Source organism: Hyperoodon ampullatus (assembly GCF_949752795.1).
Source record: "Hyperoodon ampullatus genome assembly, chromosome: X".
NCBI classification, from domain to species: domain Eukaryota; kingdom Metazoa; phylum Chordata; class Mammalia; order Artiodactyla; family Ziphiidae; genus Hyperoodon; species Hyperoodon ampullatus.
Window position 1 is genome coordinate 103,054,689 of NC_136913.1, and position 21,730 is coordinate 103,076,418.

General features: G+C 41.9%; 1 protein-coding gene across 1 annotated transcript; it reads right to left on the reverse strand.

The window, feature by feature from the left end:
• Positions 1 to 1,691: 1,691 nt before the first annotated feature.
• On the reverse strand, positions 1,692 to 10,493 carry LOC307069551 (A-kinase anchor protein 17B-like; the record flags this gene model as incomplete). The annotated part of the gene is given in 5 exon segments (XM_079727942.1): positions 1,692 to 1,897; positions 1,900 to 3,319; positions 6,367 to 6,601; positions 8,180 to 8,310; positions 9,741 to 10,493. Coding segments are annotated over 5 exon segments (2,745 nt in total).
• Between the last annotated feature and the right edge of the window lie 11,237 nt (positions 10,494 to 21,730).

The window sequence follows — 21,730 nt, forward strand, 5'->3', positions numbered from 1 at the left end:
ATATAATCAATCTGCTATGTTACATTCATGTCTGAACTTTTGCTTGTACTGGCATACCTCTATTAAATGCAATTAGAGGAGATCAACAAAACAACTTGTGGCTCTTACTTTAGATCAATTCGAAGATTTTATCGCCATTTCAGATATCAGGTTGCTCAAGAGGGCGGTTATGAGCACACATCGTGCCTCGTCATTCTGGGCAACCACAATGACTGGCATCCTACCTTGGCTTTACCAGCTGGTACTTTTCTACGGACTATCAGGTTAGGACTGTTTGAAATGAATCACGTCGTAAGAAAATGTTGCCTTCCACTACTTCAGTGGATTAAAATCACCTTTTCCCCACTGCAGGCAATCTAATCTCATTGAGGTCTTCAATTGCCATGTCAGCTATAGCTTCGTTGGAAGAAGAAAAGTCATCTACTGCCCCCTGAGGTCCTAAATCCAATATAAGGCAGAATGAATCAGCCGAGCTTTCAATAGAACATGTACTGCATTAAGATGTATGTCTTTATGAATCTATAAAATATCTCAATTTAAAAACATATTCAAGGAGTCCAAAACCAGTAGGTAAAAAGATAAATTGCTTATGTTAAGAGTTTACAAATCCGGCACACATACAATTTTTCCCCCGCTAGAAAACTATGGGCTTTACCCATGACTTTTCCTAACTCCATGGCATTATTGAGGATTGAGGAGGCACTTGTTACTGTATTATAAAAGTCAGTTTGGGGATATTCAGTGGCTTTTTACAAACTGATGTCACCCAACCCTGAGTGAAAGGATTACATAACCTTAAATGGAATACTGTCACGTCCTCTCTTCCCAAGTGCCATTACTGGTGCCCCAGGATCGTTCAATATTTCCTTTGGCAAGTCCCATGTTATATCGCTTCAATCCTGTTGCTTTTCTAGGATGGAATGACATGGGGTTCTTCCAAAAAAACAACTCTGCTAATGGTCCACTATCTGTGTAAACCTCAAAGGACAATCTGAGCCCCTTTTAGATTCTTCTTCCAAGGCTTCGTTTCTAAAAGGACAACTCTTTGAGTCCTCTGAACATATTAATAAGATTAATTTCTTTCTAGTGGATGCTCACGGAACTGTCCAATGTCATGAAGAAGTCTATTTATTATATGTTCTAGGTGTCATCTCTCCTCTTTTATCTATAGGTATTTCTAGATAAAAGTCGGGAAAGTTTGTTGCTGCACATGGTATTCTGACCAAATTAAAGAACAAGTAAAAAGATCATTATTCATTCACTGTCATTCCCTCTGAAGATAAATGATGCTAAATGATAACGTTATGACGGCTGTAGAGCCATAGAGGGCTATCTTAACTCATCTCGATGTTAATTTGCTCCTTTGATGGCACCGAATTCAAGTTGCAATCGAACTGTAGAAATGTCTGTCCTTGGATAAGGAAGTTTTGCAAGCACATTGTTTTACCAACCTTCAGAATCTGGATGTTTTGTGTTTCCAAAGTTTGCCAACACACCTGCAACACACACACACACTTAGATCTATGCTTTATTCTTTGGCAAGAGAAACAAGGTTTTGCACTTGACCTTTCTCATGCTCCTAAGTGTTGCTCTCTTGCTCTGTAGTTGCTAACTACAGAGCTACATTTGGTCTGAAATTTTCTTCTTGCACATTTTTATTGTGAGTAAGAGCTTCCTGATCTAAGAGACCTTCAGAACATTCGAACATATAAAGAACCAGCGTGGTTGTTTCCTAAATAGCTTCTGTAGTCAGTGTGCTCCTGACTGTTATGTCTGCTATAGTAATTATCAGAATTCAGCATGAAATCTTCAGAATGCTCATATCTTTTAAACCTCCTTCCTTCCTGGTTATATTCTGACTTCCGTGGAGCCTCTCTTCTTTTGCGAAAATCCCCCCATAGGAAGCATTAGCGCTTCTTGATGATGTTATTGGCACATGAAAGGGCCTATATTCCACTTTCTGGTTAAATGTGTTATCACTAAACCGCCTCCTCTTTCTTGTGACAGTGTCTAATTGATCACTGACACTGGATTCGTGGTGGTAGCTTTTATCAAATAAGTATTTGGGGGCCAATATTTCCCTCTTTTTGCTGTTGCTCTTCTTATCTCGAATAGAATTGTTTTCACCTTCAAGCCATGAACATCTCAGTTCATAATTGGACCTCTTGCCTGGTTTCCTAAGCTCGTATTTAGAGTATTTTTCCTCCTCATGTTTCCACTCTGAATACAAGGTTTGCTGACTTGACCTAATTTCTGGATCGCAAATGATGATTTCATCAGTGTCAAGAGATCCCTTTTCAGCCACAGATTTCTCTTTCTCCTCTTTGTTTATGCTAAGGATTTCACTGAAACATTCAGAATCACTGCTAATAGCCTCTAAGAAATCTGTCAACTCCAAATCAAAGTCTGCTGACCTGTTGGGCAAGGAAACTTGGCTTTGACTTGTGGATATGGAACCTTGGACCTGGTAAGCATGAGTCTGTTCCAACAGATGGCTCTTTCCAAAAGCTGAGGATGGCCAATCACCAGCTTCACATACTGTGTCCTTGCAATGATGTTTAAACCCCTTAAACATTCTACATTCTTTGGCATAATCCACTTTTCCCCTCTTTTGTGGTTTATGCTCAGGATCCTGAGTACAAATCTTTGTGCAGGAATCATCTTCTTGCACCTGTTCTCTCCTGTCTAGCTTTTGCATTTGGCTCAAACTGGTTAAACGATGCTTATGTTTTCTCAAATTGATTTGAAATCCACTTCCTTTCGCATGGACGGCCCTCTGCCACTGACATGTGCTTGTTACGTGACTTGGTTCTAGGTAGATACGGGCATATTTTGGAGTTTGATAATAGTTTAGAAGATAGTCAATAAATTCATCTGTTTCATAGATCTTCTGTTTCCTGCCATGGTCTCTCTCAACTAATCTGGAAGAATAGGATTTATTAGAACCATGGTAGTCTTCTTTCTCAAGAGATTGACCTTGAATCATTGCAATTTGCAAAGAATTCCGATCAGGGAGCAAACTGTGATTGTATTCACTGGTTAATAATTTTCCAGTTCTCTCTTTTCTAGCTGAATATCTTAATTTTTTTTCCTCAAGGTGGTGGGAAGATTTACGTAAGTGATCCGTAGCTCTTTTCTTAATTTTTTGTTTTCGCTTGTTATCTGACTTGTAAACCTGATATCTTGGCATTTCCTCCTGATTTTGAAGATACTGAGTGTTTAACTCTTCTTTCTTCAGAGCTCCCAGTGTGGTCCCTGGAGCACGATTAGCTTTGGAGCCTGCAACATCTACTTCACGTGGGTTAAATTGTATAGAGCCCTTCAAAGAAAAAGGTTAAAAATCTCACATGAAAAACTAAACAGACTAAAATTTTCAAAGAAAATTGGGCTTTCTAGCATTGTTCTGAAGAGGTTTCTAACTACACCTAGGATAGATTGAAGTTAGGAACAATATCACAGTGAAGAAACAGGAGGTACTAAATTAAATGTCTCGGTCTAACAGGAGCTGCTTTTACTAGGTCTGTGCCCGTCTTTACGTTAGAAGGCACCCCGGTTTACATACCTTCAAAAGCACAAGACTCTTCGTATACCCAGACAAAACTATAATTCAAAGAGATACATGCACCCCTATGTTCATAGCAGCACTATTTACAAAGCCAAATCATAGAAACAACCTAAATGTCCATCGACAGATGAATGGATAAAGAAAATGTGGTACATATATACAATGGAATACTACTCAGCCACAAAAAACCCAAAATAATGCCATTTGTAGCAACCTGGATGCAACTAGAGATTTTCATACCAAGTGAAGTCAGTCAGAAAGAGAAAGACAAATACCATATGATATCACTCATATGTAGAATCTAAAATACAGTGCAAACAAACCATCTACAAAACAGAGAGAGACTCACAGACATAGAGGACAGACTTGTGGTTGCCAAGGGGGTGGAGGAGGAAAGGACTGGGAATGTGGGCTTAGCAGATATGAAATATTATATATAGGATGGATAAACAACAAGGTCCCACTGTATAGCACAGGGAACTAGATTCAATATCATGTGATAAACCATAATGGAAAAGAATATTTTAAAAAAAGAATGTCTGTATGTATATAACTGAGTCCCTTTGCTGCACCGCAGAGATTACAACACTGTAAATCAGCTATACTTCAATTTAAAAAAATTTTTTAAAAAAGCACATGACCCTTTTTCCTTTGTTCACAAATGGATGAGTCTACTTACTGTTCCAGGTATTGTGCTAGGGGCTGGGGACATGCAGAGGAATAAGAAATGCTCTAGAGCCCTCCCTGGGGCTACAATCCTAGAACAAGAAAAGACTGATGGGTGAAATGTGTGTCTAAAAGGGTCAGCTGCCTTTGTAAAAGATAAACAAAGGGCTTTCTGGGTTATAGTCCAGCCTCTTCCCATGGATTGCAGAGGGGCGTGACCCTGAGCTGCCCACCTCACCCACCCCAGTTGGAAACCAGACAGCAAGTAGAAAATATGGCTGTGCCAGTGGTTCTCTCTGTGGTGCTCTCTGCTCTGCACGACTGCAGGGCAGGTGAAAGGTCCTGTGCATGGGCCCTACCTCGCTGGGAGAGTTTGTACGGAGCTCCCACTGACACCTGGCACAAATCAGGGCACAGAGCTTACCCAGGACTCAGGATTAGAACCTGCGGACTGCATAATCAGTGTAAGGTATTGATGAGGCCAAGAATTAGGCACCACACATATTTAAAGAGAGAAATTCTTCAAGAGGAGTCACCCTTGGCAGTCATTAAGGTAAACTAAAAAAGATCCAGCTCACCTTATTGTAAAGGTAAATGTGAGGTTTTTCTGATCCTGATTTCATGCAGTTTGATTGGCCACACCAATGAGAACAAAAAGCTGAGATGGCAAATACACATAAAACTAACTCTATCTAAAATGAATGCCACGGGACCTCCCTGGTGGCACAGTGGTTAAGAATTGGCCTGCCAATGCAGGGGACACGGGTTCGAGTCCTGGTCTGGGAAGATCCCACATGCCACGGAGCAACTAAGCCCATGCGCCACAACTACTGAGCCTGTGCTCTAGAGCCCAAGAGCCACAACTACTGAGCCTGCGTGCCACAACTACTGAAGCCCGCACGCCTAGAGCCCGTGCTCCGCAACAAGAGAAGCCACTGCAGTGAGAAGCCTGTGCACCGCAACGAAGAGTAGCCCCCGCTCGCCACAACTAGAGAAAGCCAGTGTGCAGCAACAAAGACCCAACTCAGCCAAAAATAAATAAATAAAATAATTTTTTAAAAAATAAAACGAATGCCATTCACTTTTCATATTTAAGAACACTGAATATGTTTTTTAAATTAACACTTTGGGAGGCTTTTCTGGCCTTTACTCTGGGACATCTGCTGAGTCTGGTTATCTTTAGGAGGCCAGTAAGTGGGAGAACAAAAAACTTCCGAAACTGAAACTCTCCAAACAAAACAATTGGCCTGTGATGTGAGACATCCCTTAGCAAATAGTTTAAGACTAGACTAAGGGACTTCCTTGGTGGTACAGTGGTTAAGAATACACCTGCCAATGCAGGAGACACGGGTTCAAGCCCTGGTCTGGGAAGATCCCACATGCCGCGGAGCAACTAAGCCCACGTGCCACAACTACTGAGCCTGCGCTCTAGAGCCCACAAGCCACAACTACTGAGTCTGCATGCCACAACTACTGAAGCCCACAGGCATGGAGCCCGTGCTCTGCAACAAGAGAAGCCACCGCGATGAGAAGCTCGCATACCACAATACAGAGTCGCCCCCGCTCGTGACAACTAGAGAAAGCCCGCACGCAGCAACGAAGACCCAACACAGCCAAAAATAAATATTTTAAAAAAGGACTAGACTAACCAGGCACTTGCTCCACAAAGGTCTCTGTTCAAGGTTCTCCCTTTCCATCCAAACCTGTCACAGATGAATGGCCAATGAAAATTAATGGAGGACTACAAACCCAACACCCCCACCATCCATTTCTTCCCCCGTGCATTTTTTGTTACCTCAATTAGGAACTTAGAAAAGTAGATGCACGAGCTATATCGCCCCGGGTGAAACCATCCTAAAGTTTAGAAACACAAAGTGTGTGTGTGCCAGATGGTTGTGGGGGGAGGCGGGGAAGGGGGGGGTGAGACCCAGCGCCTTCAGAAAATCTGGGTATCCCTTTGGTAAATGCACAATTGGGGTTATTAGAGATCAGCCTATTGAAAATAAACCCTAGTGAATACAGTGAGTCTTCCACGTGTGCTGTTTAAAGGGTAGGCCATTGTTTAAAAGTAAAGGTCATGTCTCAGAAAGGTCACTACCTACCCAAAGCGAAGAACAATGGGGCAAGAGCCTTACTGTGATTTTCCTCAGGAGCGCCCGCAGCAGGTGGAGGGCCTCCAGCTGCCTCCGGGCCAGCAGGCCCTTCCCCTCCTCCCAGTCCTCGGAAGAGCTGGGCCCCTGACGGACCTCTGCTTTGGCACTGTCCTTCTGTCTCCTTTGCCGGTGTCTGTCCCTTTCCTTCAGGGCGTGCCTCCTGACTCTGGCCTTTCTCCTCTTTTCCTGGGCTTTCCTCTCCTCCTCTTTTCTCTTTCTGGATAATGATTAAAGAGTCAACCCTTCAGAAGGTATTTATCAGTCATTTGCTCCCCTTCCCACTCCCGTCCCCCTGCCAGGGCCCTACAACGCATAACTAAATTGATGAGTTAGAAACATGTACAGGAGACCTCATGCAGAGAGTATTAAAAAAAAAAAGGCAACTGAATTCAAAGGAGGGTCCTCTAGCCTCCACCTTCTCAAACCATCAGCAGGGGCTACTGGATCCAGCTTTCACAGCGAAGATTCCTTCTCTCTTGAGATCAAAACCTTCCGTGAGTTGGTGGCACAGGGGCAAATGACAGTAAGTCAAGGCACTCAGAAAATAAAGGTGAGAACTGGTCTTTGGTGCATACTACTTAACAGAGTACACCACCATAAAAACAGACTGGCTTAGAAGAATACGGCCTTATTTTTCTGCCATTTTCTGAAAATTTCAGCTGGGTAGGTCATGGGTAGGCCCTCATGGAAACATAGAAAAGGGGGGAAAAAAGGACAGTGGCCTGAGGGAGGGCTTAGCCAAAAACTAGAGGATTAGCTAAACTGCATGGTCAATCTGGAAATTTGGGGGGAATCGTTACCTTGACTGGGCTCAGTTTCTGTGACCTCAAGTAACTCCTGGCACTCCTCCAGCCAAATAAAGTGAGAGGCAGATGGAACGGTACTCTTAGACTCCTCTTTTGAATGGCTATAATTTGCATAAAAGACTGGAAGAATAAACATGCAAGGGGAGGAGCCGGGAGGTAAAACTGGTTTTGGGAGCCCTGTGGTTCTGGACCATTTGTCCCTTCTTAGCAAACCTTTGGCGATCCAATAGCCCTTTCTAGTCTCAAGCTCCTAAACTGGGAAACAATGATAAACTCAAAGAAGTAAATATAGGGCTTCCCTGGTGGCGCAGTGGTTGAGAGTCCGCCTGCCGATGCAGGGGACACGGGTTCGTGCCCCGGTCCAGGAAGATCCCACATGCCGCGAAGCGGCTGGGTCCGTGAGCCGCGGCCGCTGAGCCTGCACGTCCGGAGCCTGTGCTCCGCAACGGGAGAGGCCACAACAGTGAGAGGCCCGCGTACCGCAAAAAAAAAAAAAAAAAGAAGTAAATATAGAGGCTCCTCAAATTCACAGGAAGAACTTAGGCCAACGAGAAAATTAGTCTCAACAAATCCATGCCTTCTGGCCTATGGGTTAGATTGGTTATTGATCATTTTATGGAAGAAAATCTTTTCCAGGCCTAAAAAGAACTTTTCCCCCAAATTTCAATTGATAGGCAAGGTAAAATTTGGTAAGTTTAGGTAAACTGCTAGAATTTTCACTCTAAAAGTTCCTGGTCTTTTTTTTTTTTTAATGACCATTTCCTCCCAGACATTTTAATCTGGCTGGTCCCACTACTCTTCATTACTTGTTCTTCCTGACAAGCATACTTTTTAAGTCTCTTGCTTTCAACTGCTTTCTCTTTTGGTTTTGTGACAGCACAGTGGAAAGACTGTACCAATTTCTGCTCCCCGCAGCCATTCACCTGAAGGGATAAATCCATAAATCAAAAGTTTAAAAAAACCCTCTTCGTTGAAGTTGGTCTCCTCACCTTTCAGCCTCTTCCTCTTCTCTCTTCTTTTCTTTTTTCCTTTCTTCCTCCAGCTCTTGTAATTCCAGCCTTTCTTGATTTCTCCTCCTTATAGCTCCTTCACTGAAGTGTTTGGTTGTATCAAACATAACCTGCCCCCAAACAATTCAAAGTTTCATTAGAAAAGTTTGCCCACTGGCTGGGTGTGTCGAAGGCCAGAGAGATAAAACAATTTGTACGTGGCAGTGCCAAACCAAATGAATTAAAAATGCCTTCTCTGCATCCCAGCACCCAGACTGTTCCACTGCTTCTCAGTTACCTGCCAAACAGTCCTTGTGGGGCTCTAGAATTTTCTTTGGCAGAACCCTGGGGAGCTCACTTGACAGCCATAGGCGGCATCACAGTGCCATGATGGATACAAGTTCTAAGGGATGTGAGTATATTGCCTCTGGTTCGTTATAGTGATTAACTGAGTTAACATATTTTTTTAATCACCAGAGACAAAAAGAGTCCAAAAATGGGTGGGAGGAGGGTGGGAGAGCAAAGATGTAAGAAAACTGACAAAATGAGATACAAGATCTGACTACAGTGATTATTAAACAACTTTGCAAATCTCTAAATAAAGTGGAAGTCAGATTGAGGTGCTACAAATAAATTTGCCTAAAAAATAAAAGGAGGCAGAAGTAGCTATTTAAATATGCATGAGTGATAAACACCAAATTCACCATCATGGTTACCTTTGAGGGGAGGGAGGGGCCTGCGACTGAGGATGGTACACAGAGGGGAGCACGTTCTCATATCACTGGTAATGCTTTATTTTTTAAGCTGGGCAGTGGTACATGGGCGGTCATTATAGTATTTGCTATATCTTTTGTCAGGTTGAATAGCTCATAATTTTCAAATATATATTTTAACCCCCCCAGACACACATACGAAGCTACTGAAGCTGAAAGTCCAAATTCACACTAAAGACTGATTTAGAGAAAAAGGAGGGTTTAGCTGCGTCTTTTCTTCTGCTGGATTAAGGCTTCAAGAAGGAGGTGACCAGGCATTCAGACAGTGATGAACTGACATGCCTGGATAGACAGGCTGACTTAGAAAGGAAAGGATCCAGGTTTGTTGGGATTCTGTTTTAGCAATTTACCTGACAGACAACATGAAAGTATAATAAATTGTGACCCCGGTAGCAAAGAGGGAGCAAACTGCTCTCCTCGTGGTTTCAAGCTGCATGTTGCCCTCTCTCCCAGCAACTTGTCAAATAAGTATATGAGATACTTCCATAAGGACCATGAAGAATCCTTTGATGCCCCCAAGAAGCTGGGGCAGAGCCCCGGACTATAACAACCATCGTTTTCAAACCACAGCTGGCAGCATGGCTGATAGCAGAAGAATGTTCAAATCAGGATGATATTTTTTCCCCTAATCATCCACTGATTAACGACAACACAAATCTTTACATTAGCTATTGATCAGAGCCTACTGGGGTCTAAGGAAATTTGTCGCAGATGCTTCCTCCTAGCTTTTACTCAGGACCACCTGAACAGTGGGAGATTTTGTTTAAAACCCCCTGGCTGCTCCTTACCTTAATGTTACATGCCAGAGCTTTCCCACCATCTCCTTTAAGCATCAGCTTCATCCCCCGGAGGGACTCCATGGCCTTTACAAAGTCAGTTGACTTCTGGTACTGTATAAAGGCCTCGAACGTCTGCAAGCCAAAGCTGAACCCCCCAAAGCTCCCACCAGTCATGACTTCTCGGTAGGGGTCGAGCATCGGAATATCCACATTCTTGATCTTCCCAAAACTTTCAAAGACCACCCGAAGGATCTCTTCACACGGCTTCTCCCCGCTGGAACCTTTAGGTGCAAACCACTTGCAGGGCAGGCCTTCGAAGTATATGGAATCTGGGCTCTTATCGTGGTCCTGCTCTTCGGACCCATCACCCAACGGCGCCCCCTTTTCTTTGGGGAAATGTTCCCACTCCCCCTGGGCATCTGTGGCCACTACTCTTAAGTCTGTTTTCAAGCCGCTTAGCTTGATGATCTTCCCGTGTAACTTGGCCTTCAGGATCTGAACCAAACTGCGAGTTTCAGCCTCCCCCTCAAATCGGATGAAGTCCTTAGTACTCTTGGAGAGCCGCACTGTGGTGAACTGGTCAGGACAAATCAGGCTCTTCAGCTGGTTAAGAACTTCCCAGTTAGAGAAGGGCCTCGTGGGCCCCGTGCTCTCAGGGAGCAATACATTGATCATCAACTTTGCTATGGGCTTGAGGTAGAGGTGCTGAGCCGCACAGAGCTCCGTTGCCTCTGAATTATCATACACCACCGTGATCGTCATGGTGTCCACGGGAAACCTTAGAGGGCGAAAGGGAACATTTTGATACAAATGGAGCAAAACGCAGATTTAGGTTTTGAATGCTGCCATTTGCTGGACTTAGGTCACATTGATAGGGGAACGTATACTATCGGGAGAATTAAGACAATAGCTTACATTTGTTTAATGTGTTTTAGAGGTTTCAAAGAGTTTCCAAAGGCTGTGTCTCAGTTCCCCTAACTGTAAAATAGAAATAATAGGATCTCAGGAAGGAGTAAATGAGTGAGTACAGGTGAAATCCTTAGAATAGTGCCCAGCACACAGGAAGTTCTCAATCAACATAAGTTATGGCTACTATTATTATTTTTTTATTACTTTTTTTTTTGCGGTATGCGGGCCTCTCACTGTTGCGGCCTCTCCCGTTGCGGAGCACAGGCTCCGGACGTGCAGGCTCAGCGGCCATGGCTCATGGGCCCAGCCGCTCCGTGGCATGTGGGATCTTCCCGGACCGGGGCGCGAACCCGTGTCCCCTGCATTGGCAGGCGGACTCTCAACCACTGCGCCACCAGGGAAGCCCTATGGCTATTATTTATACTACTTTGTCTCATTTGGTTCCTGAAGCAACCTGTGAGTAGGTATTTTCATGCCTGTTTTAGAGATGGGGAAATTCAGATGGATTCAGGAAAATTAAATGACTTGCCCATATATTGACACTCCAAGATTCCAAATCTCCAGTCTATTGTACAATCGATTGAGCTCAAATGTAAAGTCCCAGAAAAACCTGCTGGGGATGGCACAGAAACAGGGCCGGGGTAAAATACATGTAGCACATTAATGAACACACACCCAGCCGACACTTCTAACCCAGGTACCTGATCTAGCACCCTTCGTCCAGGTTGCTTTCCAAGTCTCACATGGACGTATCTACTCTCATTCCTCCAGTCTGTCGACTTTCACTAAATTGAACTCTAAGATCAAGGGAAGAGAAGACAGCCTCTCCTAGTGAGTGACAAAGAGAATCTGCCCTCTACTTTGACACTGGAAAACCCTCCAAACATGAGTGCTTGCCAGCATTTTTCACATGAACAAGCTCTCTTAAGCTGTCCCAAGGTGAGTAATATCACTGATACTGGGAATTAGGGATTTCTGATCCTATTTGCTGACTTCAAATAGCACTTCCCAACTTTATTTTCTTTTCTAAAAGTGGATGTATTCAGAGTCTGTATCACCTGAGTTTCTCATTAATGTCAAATTCAAGGAGATTCAGACTCAAGCATATATGGCCAGATGATGGAAAGTCTAACGCAAGATTTACTACTAAATCTTGGTTAACCTTATAGGTATGTACTTCTTTTATAACTTTCCCTGAAGGACAACCCAAATGAACTCCCTTTAGGAGAAAAAGTTTGTATAAACTGTTTTTTAAAAGGCCACCAAAAGCAGTATCTTATATTAGGTTCTAGAAATCCTTATGTTAGCAACACTGAACTGGGATGATATGAGAATAAACATGTGCTTCTTCTCCAAAAACATTATCTGAAGAGCATAATGAAGACAAAATCCAGTCCATCTGCTGCAATTTTCAACATAAATAAGAGTCAACACTAAACTCCTTTAGGAGAAAAATTAATCTGATATTCAATTAAGATATACTGAACCCCCAAATTTATCTGTAATCAAGAGGTATTTATTTATACAACCTAATTTAAAGCAAGGCTTTAAAAAATATTCCAGAAAAAATATTCACAAAATAGTTAATCACTTCAAAGTAACCGGTTTGTCATGCTCTCCATTTATTCCAGTGATACTGCTTTTGTTTTAAACACTTTGGAATGCTTCGCTTGGATTGATTTCAAAGTCTGAGCTACATTCTTTTAAATAGCCTTGATGGAGGTCAATTTTGAAATTCTTTCATCGTGTATTTGATATTTCAAAATCATCAAAAATTATCTAGAATCAAGAATGCTGGATAAAATGAATGACTATAAAGAACAAACTGACTTTCTTAATTGGTTTATAAGTCCCCTTACAAGGAGATTCTGAGAAAGCCTCTAATTATTTTTTTTTAATTAGTGCGTACATTGCTGGAACAGGTATAAAGCTTTGAAAGATGGCAAGTTTGAAGGACACTATTGACTGTTGTAGTATAACAGTTGCAAAAATGATCCTAAGGGCTTCCCTGGTGGCGCAGTGGTTGAGAGTCCGCCTGCCGATGCAGGGGACACGGGTTCGTGCCCCGATCCGGGAAGATCCCACATGCTGCGGAGAGGCTAGGCCCGTGAGCCGTGGCCACTGAGCCTGCGCATCTGGAGCCTGTGCTCCGCAACAGGAGAGGCCACAACAGTGAGAGGCCCGCATACCGCAAAAAAAAAAATAAATTAAAAAAAAAATGATCCTAATATTCCACCCCTCCCTGTATCCACACCCTTTGTAATGTGACTTTGAGTTGTTGCTATCAAGAGATAGAGTCTATTTTTCCCCAGCCCTTGAATTTGAGACGGCCTTTTTTTTCCCTAACAGAATGTGGCAGAAGTGTCCAAGTGCCAGTTCTAAGACAAGGTGTCAAGTAGCCCTCACTCTCCTGGAATCCTGCCATACCATGAGGACAATCCTGGGCTAGCCTGCTTGAGGATGAAAGGCCACATGAAAAAGCCCTCTTGTGACAGATGAGCTATCCTAGACCAGCCAGCCCCCAGCCAACCCACCAACTGATGGCTGACACATGAGCAAACCCTGTCAAGATCAGATGCAGCCATCACAGAACAGCAGAACAGTCCTGAGAACCTATAGACTTGTGAGAAATAATAAATGGTTTTTGTTTAAGCCACTAGGTTTGGTGATGGTTTATTATACGACAACAGCTAACTGATACAAACATCTAAATTTTAATTAGTTTCAAGATACACAATCCCATTTAATAGTTTTTACACAAATAAATAAGAATTACAAAAACCCATTCCTGTGAGAGTTTTGGGAAGAAAGAAAAACTAGGCACCTTCATATCTTGCTAGAGATAGTGAAAATTAATTACATCTTTTTTTAGAATAACTTGGCAAAACAAACCAAGAACCAAAAAAATATGCTCATCCCCTTTGGTCTAGTAACCTGCTCTAGAAACTCATGCTAAGGAAAGAATTAAAAATAAGAAAAGAACATGTTCAAAGCTGCTTATTGCAGTGTCATTTTAGACACAATTTTGTCACAACTATGTATACACAGGAATGAAGTTCAGAATTGCATTATGACTTTTTGCAAAGTGGTTTTAATAAAACTTTTTGCTGACTTACAGTATTAACAGATGCATTTGTAGTCATTCATTTAAAATTATGGTCAATATAAATGGATTTTATTAAAAACTTCAATTTTTCCTTCTACTTCAGATTAACCTCACAAAGCCCACTAAAAATCATCAAATTCTTGAGGTTAAATATATGCCTCATATCCTTCATAAGGGTGATTTCCACACAGTGAAACAGTTTCTATATTTTAGCCAGATCTCTCCGCTTTCCTGAAGTATAATAAAGGTTCTCCTCAAATTTGGAGGGAAAACAGTCAGATGGTATTTTATAGTGCTTGATGTGCTGTATTTTTCACATTAAAAAAAAAACAAAACTGGCTATCACTTCCATCTCACACCAAAGCAAAAATAAGCAGTAAATTCTACAGCAGAGGTTACAACTCAGATAATCACAGTGGACAGCAAGATGGTCTCAGGGAGCAAAAAACACTGAACAGAGGCGGAGGCCAGCGCCTCATCTGAACCCCCCGTGAGGGAAGGAGGGCCTGGGGTGGCCGCATCCTCCTATTCATCCAGAGAGGCCAGAAACTGAGGTCCTTATGCGAAATCTGCTTTTTCAGACGCTGGCAATCAAGGAAAACAATTTACAAGCACTGCAAAGTGCAAATAAACAGACCTGCAGGCCTTGCTGCCTTGCCTGCCCACAGCCTCTGCTCTAGAGTCGATGTTTGCTCACCGGGCCCTCCAGTGACAGGACTCTACACCTCGATTCGGAAGCATTTAAGTTATTTTCTGACTTTCTCAAGAGGACCCAATTGGTTTTCAAAAGAAAAAAAAAAACTGGCCTCCTTTAAAAACCTCAGTTCCCAATTCCTCTTTCCCAACTTCAGCAACAGCAGCAAATTAGACATTGCTTCTCCTCTCTTCCCCTGATGGTCACAGGCTTTAAAATGAAATGTTTGTGAATATTTCATCTTTGAATACTCTCCCAGAATAGGGAGCTAACCTTCCAATCTTATTTTTTTTTAAATATTGAGGACCTACTGTGTACCAAGAAGTAAGCTTTTTACATATGCCATGGCTTCAATGCTACAGCAATGTCATTGGCAATTTCTGCCAGATCACTGAAAATTAACCAAATGGTGCCTGGCACATAGGTGCACGATAATTATGAATTCCTATTGCGATGCTTTTTCCTTAAAGAGGCCTCAAGCCAAAACTAACAAAAAATGAAGGAGGAAGAGGAGGGGGAGGGGGAGGAGACTTCCTACCAGGAAGACAGGTAGGAGGGGGAGGGGGAGAGAAAGAAGGAAGAAAGGGAGGGAGGGAGGTGTAGGTGTGTACTTATTGACATGGAAGGACGCCCATGATACTTTTTAGAGGAAAAAATAAAAAGCAAGTTGCAGGATAATAACGTGCAATGTGATCTTGTTTTTGTAAACGTAATATAAAGTAATAAAAGTAATATAAACACACATGCATGGTGGACACACGTGCACGTGCACACATACACACCTCTCTATAAAGTCTGGAAGGATGTACATCAAATTGTCAGCATTTCATCTGGGAAATGGATTAGGAGTATTCTTATTTCAATTTTTGAATGTTTACAATAAATGTCCTAATTTTGTATTAAAATTTTTTATTAAAAAGTGGAAACTCACATGATAATAACAAACTATTGAAAGGAAGCAGTTCACAGTTGCTGATACAAACTGGCCCAGAAAAGAATCAAAACAGAGTAATACAGAAGCAACTCCCTTTTCCCATCAAAGACACCCCTCTGCCTGCCATCACTGTAAATGCCCACAGGCATCTGGACCCATGACCCAAGTTTGTGTGAGTCCTGACTGAAGCCTGGGAGATCAGACTAGGACTTTGGGTGATGAAGGAGCACTTGGACACTTCAATACTAGCTGTACCATAGGCTGCAGAAGTTATTTTTAAAAACTGCCTTATTGAAGTATAATTGATATATGATAAACCACATTTCGTATCAAAAGTGTACATCTTGATGAGTTTTGACATATCTTTACACACTTATGAACCCATCACCACAATCAAGAGAGTGAAAATGCCCATCACCCCCTTCAGTTTCCTCGTGTCCCTTTGTAATCCTCCCCCCACCTCCAGTGACCACTGATTTGGCTGCAGAATGTTTAAGTCTTAACTGATTTATTTTAGAGCAAAAGCAGACAGGTGTTTCTGGAAAATACTCATAGTTACAATCCAATATTCAACTTTCACAGGTGCTTTCTTCTAAATCAGGATAGTTTCTCAACTCCAAGCTTAAATGTGCCAATCCTTGAATCTAGTTAAAGCTGTACGAGGCCCTACCTTGCTCTTGAAAAATAGGTTTAAAAAGGTGTGTGCTTTTCTCCCCATACAATCCCTGTTTTTAACCCTGTTTAAACATGTTCAAAAAGTAATCTGTTGCTCACCATTGCTAATTATTAGAGAAATGCACATCAAAACTACAACGAAGTATCACCTCAAACCAGTCAGAATGGCCATCATCAAAAAATCTACAAACAATAAATGCTGGAGAGGGTGTGGAGAAAAGGGAACCCTCCTACACTGTTGGTGGGAATGTAAATTGATACAGCCACTATGGAGAACAGTATGGAGGTTCCTTAAAAAACTAAAAATAGAACTACCATATGACCCAGCAATCCCACTACTGGGCATATATCCGGAAAAGACAAAAACTCTAATTCGAAAAGACACATGCACCCCAATGTTCACAGCAGCACCATTTATAATAGCCAAGACATGGAAGCAACCTAAGTGTCCATCGACAGCTGAATGGATAAAGGAGCTGTGGTATATATTTATATATATATATATAATATATGTATATATTATATAAATATATTACTCAGCCATAAAAAAGAATGAAGTAATGTCATCTGCAGCAACATGGATGGACCCAGAGATTATCATACAAAGTGAAGTCAGACAAAAATATTATATATCACTTATATGTGGAATCTAAGAAAAAAATGATACAAGTGAACTTATTTATAAGACAGAAACAGGCTCAGGGACATAGAAAACAAACTTATGGTTACCAAAGGGGAAAGGGGGGGTGATAAATCAGGAGTTTGGGATTAACAGATACACACCACTATATATAAAATACATTAACAACAAGGACCTACTGTATAGAGCAGGGAACTATACTCATTATCTTATAATAACCTATAATGGAAAAGAATCACACATATATATATATATATATATATATATATATATATATACATCTATAACTGAATCACTTTGCTGTACACCTGAAACTAGTACAACATTGTAAACCAACTATACTTCAATTTAAAAAGGTAATCTAAAAGCTGAGGCTCGGGCTTCGGTCAGAGCGCAGGGAGAGGACTGGGGCTGGCGGCGAGAACTCAGCCTGAAGGGGGCTAATGCGCCACAGCTAGCCGGGAGGGAGTCCGGGAAAATTCTGGAGCTGCCGAAGAGGCAAGAGACTTTTTCTTCCCTCTTGGTTTCCTGGTGCGCGAGGAGAGGGGATTAAGAGCGCTGCTTAAAGGAGCCCCACAGACGGGCGCGAGCTGCGGCTGAAAGCGCGGAGCCCAGAGACAGGCGTGGGACGCTGGGGCTGCTGCTGCCGCCGCCAAGAGGCCTGTGTGCGAGCGCAGGTCACTGTCCACGCCGCCCTTCCGGTAGCCTGTGCAGCCCGTCACTGCCGGGGTCCCGGGATCCAGAGACGGCTTCCCTGGGAGAACGCACGGCGCGCCTCGGGCTGGTGCAACGTCACGCCGACCTCTGCCGCTGCAGGCTCGCCCCGCACCCCGTGCCCCTCCCTCCCCACCGGCCTGAGTGAGCCAGAGTCCCCGAAGCGGCTGCTCCTTTAACCCTGTCCTGTCTGAGGGAAGAACAGACGCCCTCCGGCGACCTACACGCAGAGGCGGGGCCAAATCCAAAGCTGAGACCCGGGAGCTGTGGGAACAAAGAAGAGAAAGGGAAATCTCTCCCAGCAGCCTCAGAAACAGTGGATTAAATCTCCACAATCAACTTGATGTACTCTGCATCTGTGGAATACATGAATAGACAACAAATCATCCCAAATTGAGGAGCCAGGAGTCAGTGCTGTGCCTCTGAGGTGGGAGAGCCAACTTCAGGACACTGGTCCACAAGAGACCTCCCAGCTCCACATAATATCAAATGGCGAAAATCTTCCAGAGATCTCCATCTAAACACCAGCACCCAGCTTCACTCAACGACCAGCAAGCTACAGTGCTGGACACCCTATGCCAAACAACTAGCAAGACAGGAACACAATGCCACCCATTAGCAGAGAGGCTGCCTAAAATCATAAAAAGTCCGCAGACACCCCAAAACACACCACCAGACGTGGACCTGCCCACCAGAAAGACAAGATCCAGCCTCATCCACCAGAACACAGGCACTAGGCTCCTCCACCAGGAAGCCTACACAACCCACTGAACCAACCTTAGCCACTGGGGAGAGACACCAAAAACAACGGGAGCTACGAACCTGCAGCCTGCAAAAAGGAGACCCCAAACACAGTAACATAAGCAAAATGAGAAGACAGAAAAACACACAGCAGGAGAAGGAGCAAGATAAAAACCCACCAGACCTAACAAATGAAGAGGAAATAGGCAGTCTACCTGAAAAAGAATTCAGAATAATGATAGTAAAGATGATCCAAGATTCTATTTCCAAGATCCAAAATCTTGGAAATAGAATAGACAAAATGCAAGAAACAGTTAACAAGGACCTAGAAGAACTAAAGATCAATCAAGCATCGATTAAAAACACAATAAATGAAATGAAAAATACTCTAGATGGGATCAATAGCAGAATAACTGAGGCAGAAGAACGGATAAGTGACCTGGAAGATAAAATACTGGAAATAACTGCTACAGAGCAAAATAAAGAAAAAAGAATGACAAGAACAGAGGACAGTCTCAGAGACCTCTGGGACAACATTAAACGCACCAACATTCGAATTATAGGGGTTCCAGAAGAAGAAGAGAAAAAGAAAGGGACTGAGAAAATATTTGAAGAGATTACAGTTGAAAACTTCCCTAACATGGGAAACGAAATAGTTAATCAAGTCCAGGAGGCACAGAGAGTCCCATACAGAGTAAATCCAAGGAGAAATACGCCAAGACACATATTAATCAAACTGTCAAAAATTAAACACAAAGAAATCATATTAAAAGCAGCAAGGGAAAAACAACAAATAACACACAAGGGAATCCCCATCAGGATAACAGCTGATCTCTCAGCAGAAACTCTACAAGCCAGAAGGGAGTGGCAGGACATAATTAAAGTGATGAAGGAGAAAAACCTGCAACCAAGATTACTCTACCCAGCAAGGATCTCATTCAGATTTGATGGAGAACTTAAAACGTTTACAGACAAGCAAAAGCTGAGAGAGTTCAGCACCACCAAACCAGCTTTACAACAAATGCTAAAGGAACTTCTCTAGGCAAGAAACACAACAGAAGGAAAAGACCTACAATAACGAACCCAAAACAATTAAGAAAATGGGAATAGGAACATACATATTGATAATTACCTTCAATGGAAATGGACTAAATGCTCCCACCAAAAAACACAGATTGGCTGAATGGATACAAAAACAAGACCCACATATATACTGTCTACAAGAGACCCACTTCAGACCTAGAGACACATACAGACTGAAAGTAAGGGGATGGAAAAAGATATTCCATGCAAATGGAAACCAAAAGAAAGCTGGAGTAGCAATTCTCATATCAGACAAAATAGACTTTAAAATAAAGACTACTAGAAGAGACAAAGAAGGACACTACATAATGATCAAGGGATCGATCCAAGAAGAAGATATAACAATTGTAAATATTTAGGCACCCAACATAGGAGCACCTCAATACATAAGGCAAATACTAACAGCCATAAAAGGAGAAATCGACAGTAACACACTCATAGTAGGGGACTTTAACACCCCACTTTCACCAACGGACAGATCATGCAAAATGAAAATAAATAAGGAAACACAAGCTTTAAATGATACATTAAACAAGATGGACTTAATTGATATTTATAGGACATTCCATCCAAAAACAACAGAATACACATTTTTCTCAAGTGCTCATGGAACATTCTCCAGGATAGATCATATCTTGGGTCACAAATCAAGCCTTGGTAAATTTAAGAAAATTGAAATTGTATCAAGTATCTTTTCTGACCACAGTGCTATGAGACTAGATATCAATTACAGGAAAAGAGCTGTAAAAAATACAAACACATGGAGGCTAAACAATACACTACTTAATAAGGAAATGATCACTGAAGAAATCAAAAAGGAAATTAAAAAATACCTAGAAACAGATGAAAATGGAGACACGACGCCCCAAAACCTATGGGATGCAGCAAAAGCAGTTCTAAGAGGGAAGTTTATAGCAATACAATCCTACCTTAAGAAACAGGAAACATCTCGAATAAACAACCTAACCTTGCACCTAAAGCAATGAGAGAAAGAAGAACAAAAACATCCCAAAGTTAGCAGAAGGAAAGAAATCATAAAAATCAGATCGGAAATAAATGAAAAAGAAATGAAGGAAACGAGAGCAAAGATCAATAAAACTAAAAGCTGGTTCTTTGAGAAGATAAACAAACTTGATAAACCATTAGCCAGACTCATCAAGAAAAAAAGGGAGAAGACTCAAATCAATAGAATTAGAAATGAAAAAGGAGAAGTAACAACTGACACTGCAGAAATACAAAAGATCATGAGAGATTACTACAAGCAACTCTATGCCAATAAAATGGACAACCTGGAAGAAATGGACAAATGCTTAGAAATGCACAACCTGCCAAGACTGAATCAGGAAGAAATAGAAAATATGAATAGACCAATCACAAGCACTGAAATTGAAACTGTGATAAAAAATCTTCCAACAAACAAAAGCCCAGGACCAGATGGCTTCACAGGCGAATTCTATCAAGCATTTAGAGAAGAGCTAACACCTATCCTTCTCAAACTCTTCCAAAATATAGCAGAGGCAGGAACACTCCCAAACTCATTCTACGAGGCCACCATCACCTTGATACCAAAACCAGACAAGGATGTCACAAAGAAAGAAAACTACAGGCCAATATCACTGATGAACATAGATGCAAAAATCCTCAACAAAATACTAGCAAACAGAATCCAACAGCACATTAAAAGGATCATACACCATGATCAAGTGGGGTTTATTCCCGGAATGCAAGGATTCTTCAATATACGCAAATCAATCAACGTGATACACCATATTAACAAATTGAAGGAGAAAAACCATATGATCATCTCAATAGATGCAGAGAAAGCTTTCGACAAAATTCAACACCCATTTATGATAAAAACCCTGCAGAAAGTAGGCATAGAGGGAACTTTCCTCAACATAATAAAGGCCATATATGACAAACCCACAGCCAGCATCGTCCTCAATGGTGAAAAACTGAAACCATTTCCACTAAGATCAGGAACAAGACAAGGTTGCCCACTCTCACCACTCTTATTCAACATAGTTTTGGAAGTTTTAGCCACAGCAATCAGAGAAGAAAAGGAAATAAAAGGAATCCAAATCGGAAAAGAAGAAGTAAAGCTGTCACTGTTTGCAGATGACATGATACTATACATAGAGAATCCTAAAGATGCTACAAGAAAACTACTAGAGCTAATCAATGAAGTTGGTAAAGTAGCAGGATACAAAATTAATGCACAGAAATCTCTGGCATTCCTATATAGTAATGATGAAAAATCTGAAAGTGAAATCAAGGAAACACTCCCATTTACCACTGCAACAAACAGAATAAAATATCTAGGAATAAACCTACCTAAGGAGACAAAAGACCTGTATGCAGAAACTTATAAGACACTGATGAAAGAAATTAAAGATGATACAAATAGATGGAGAGATGTACCATGTTCTTGGATTGGAAGAATCAACATTGTGAAAATGACTCTACTACCCAAAGCAATCTACAGATTCAATGCAATCCTTAT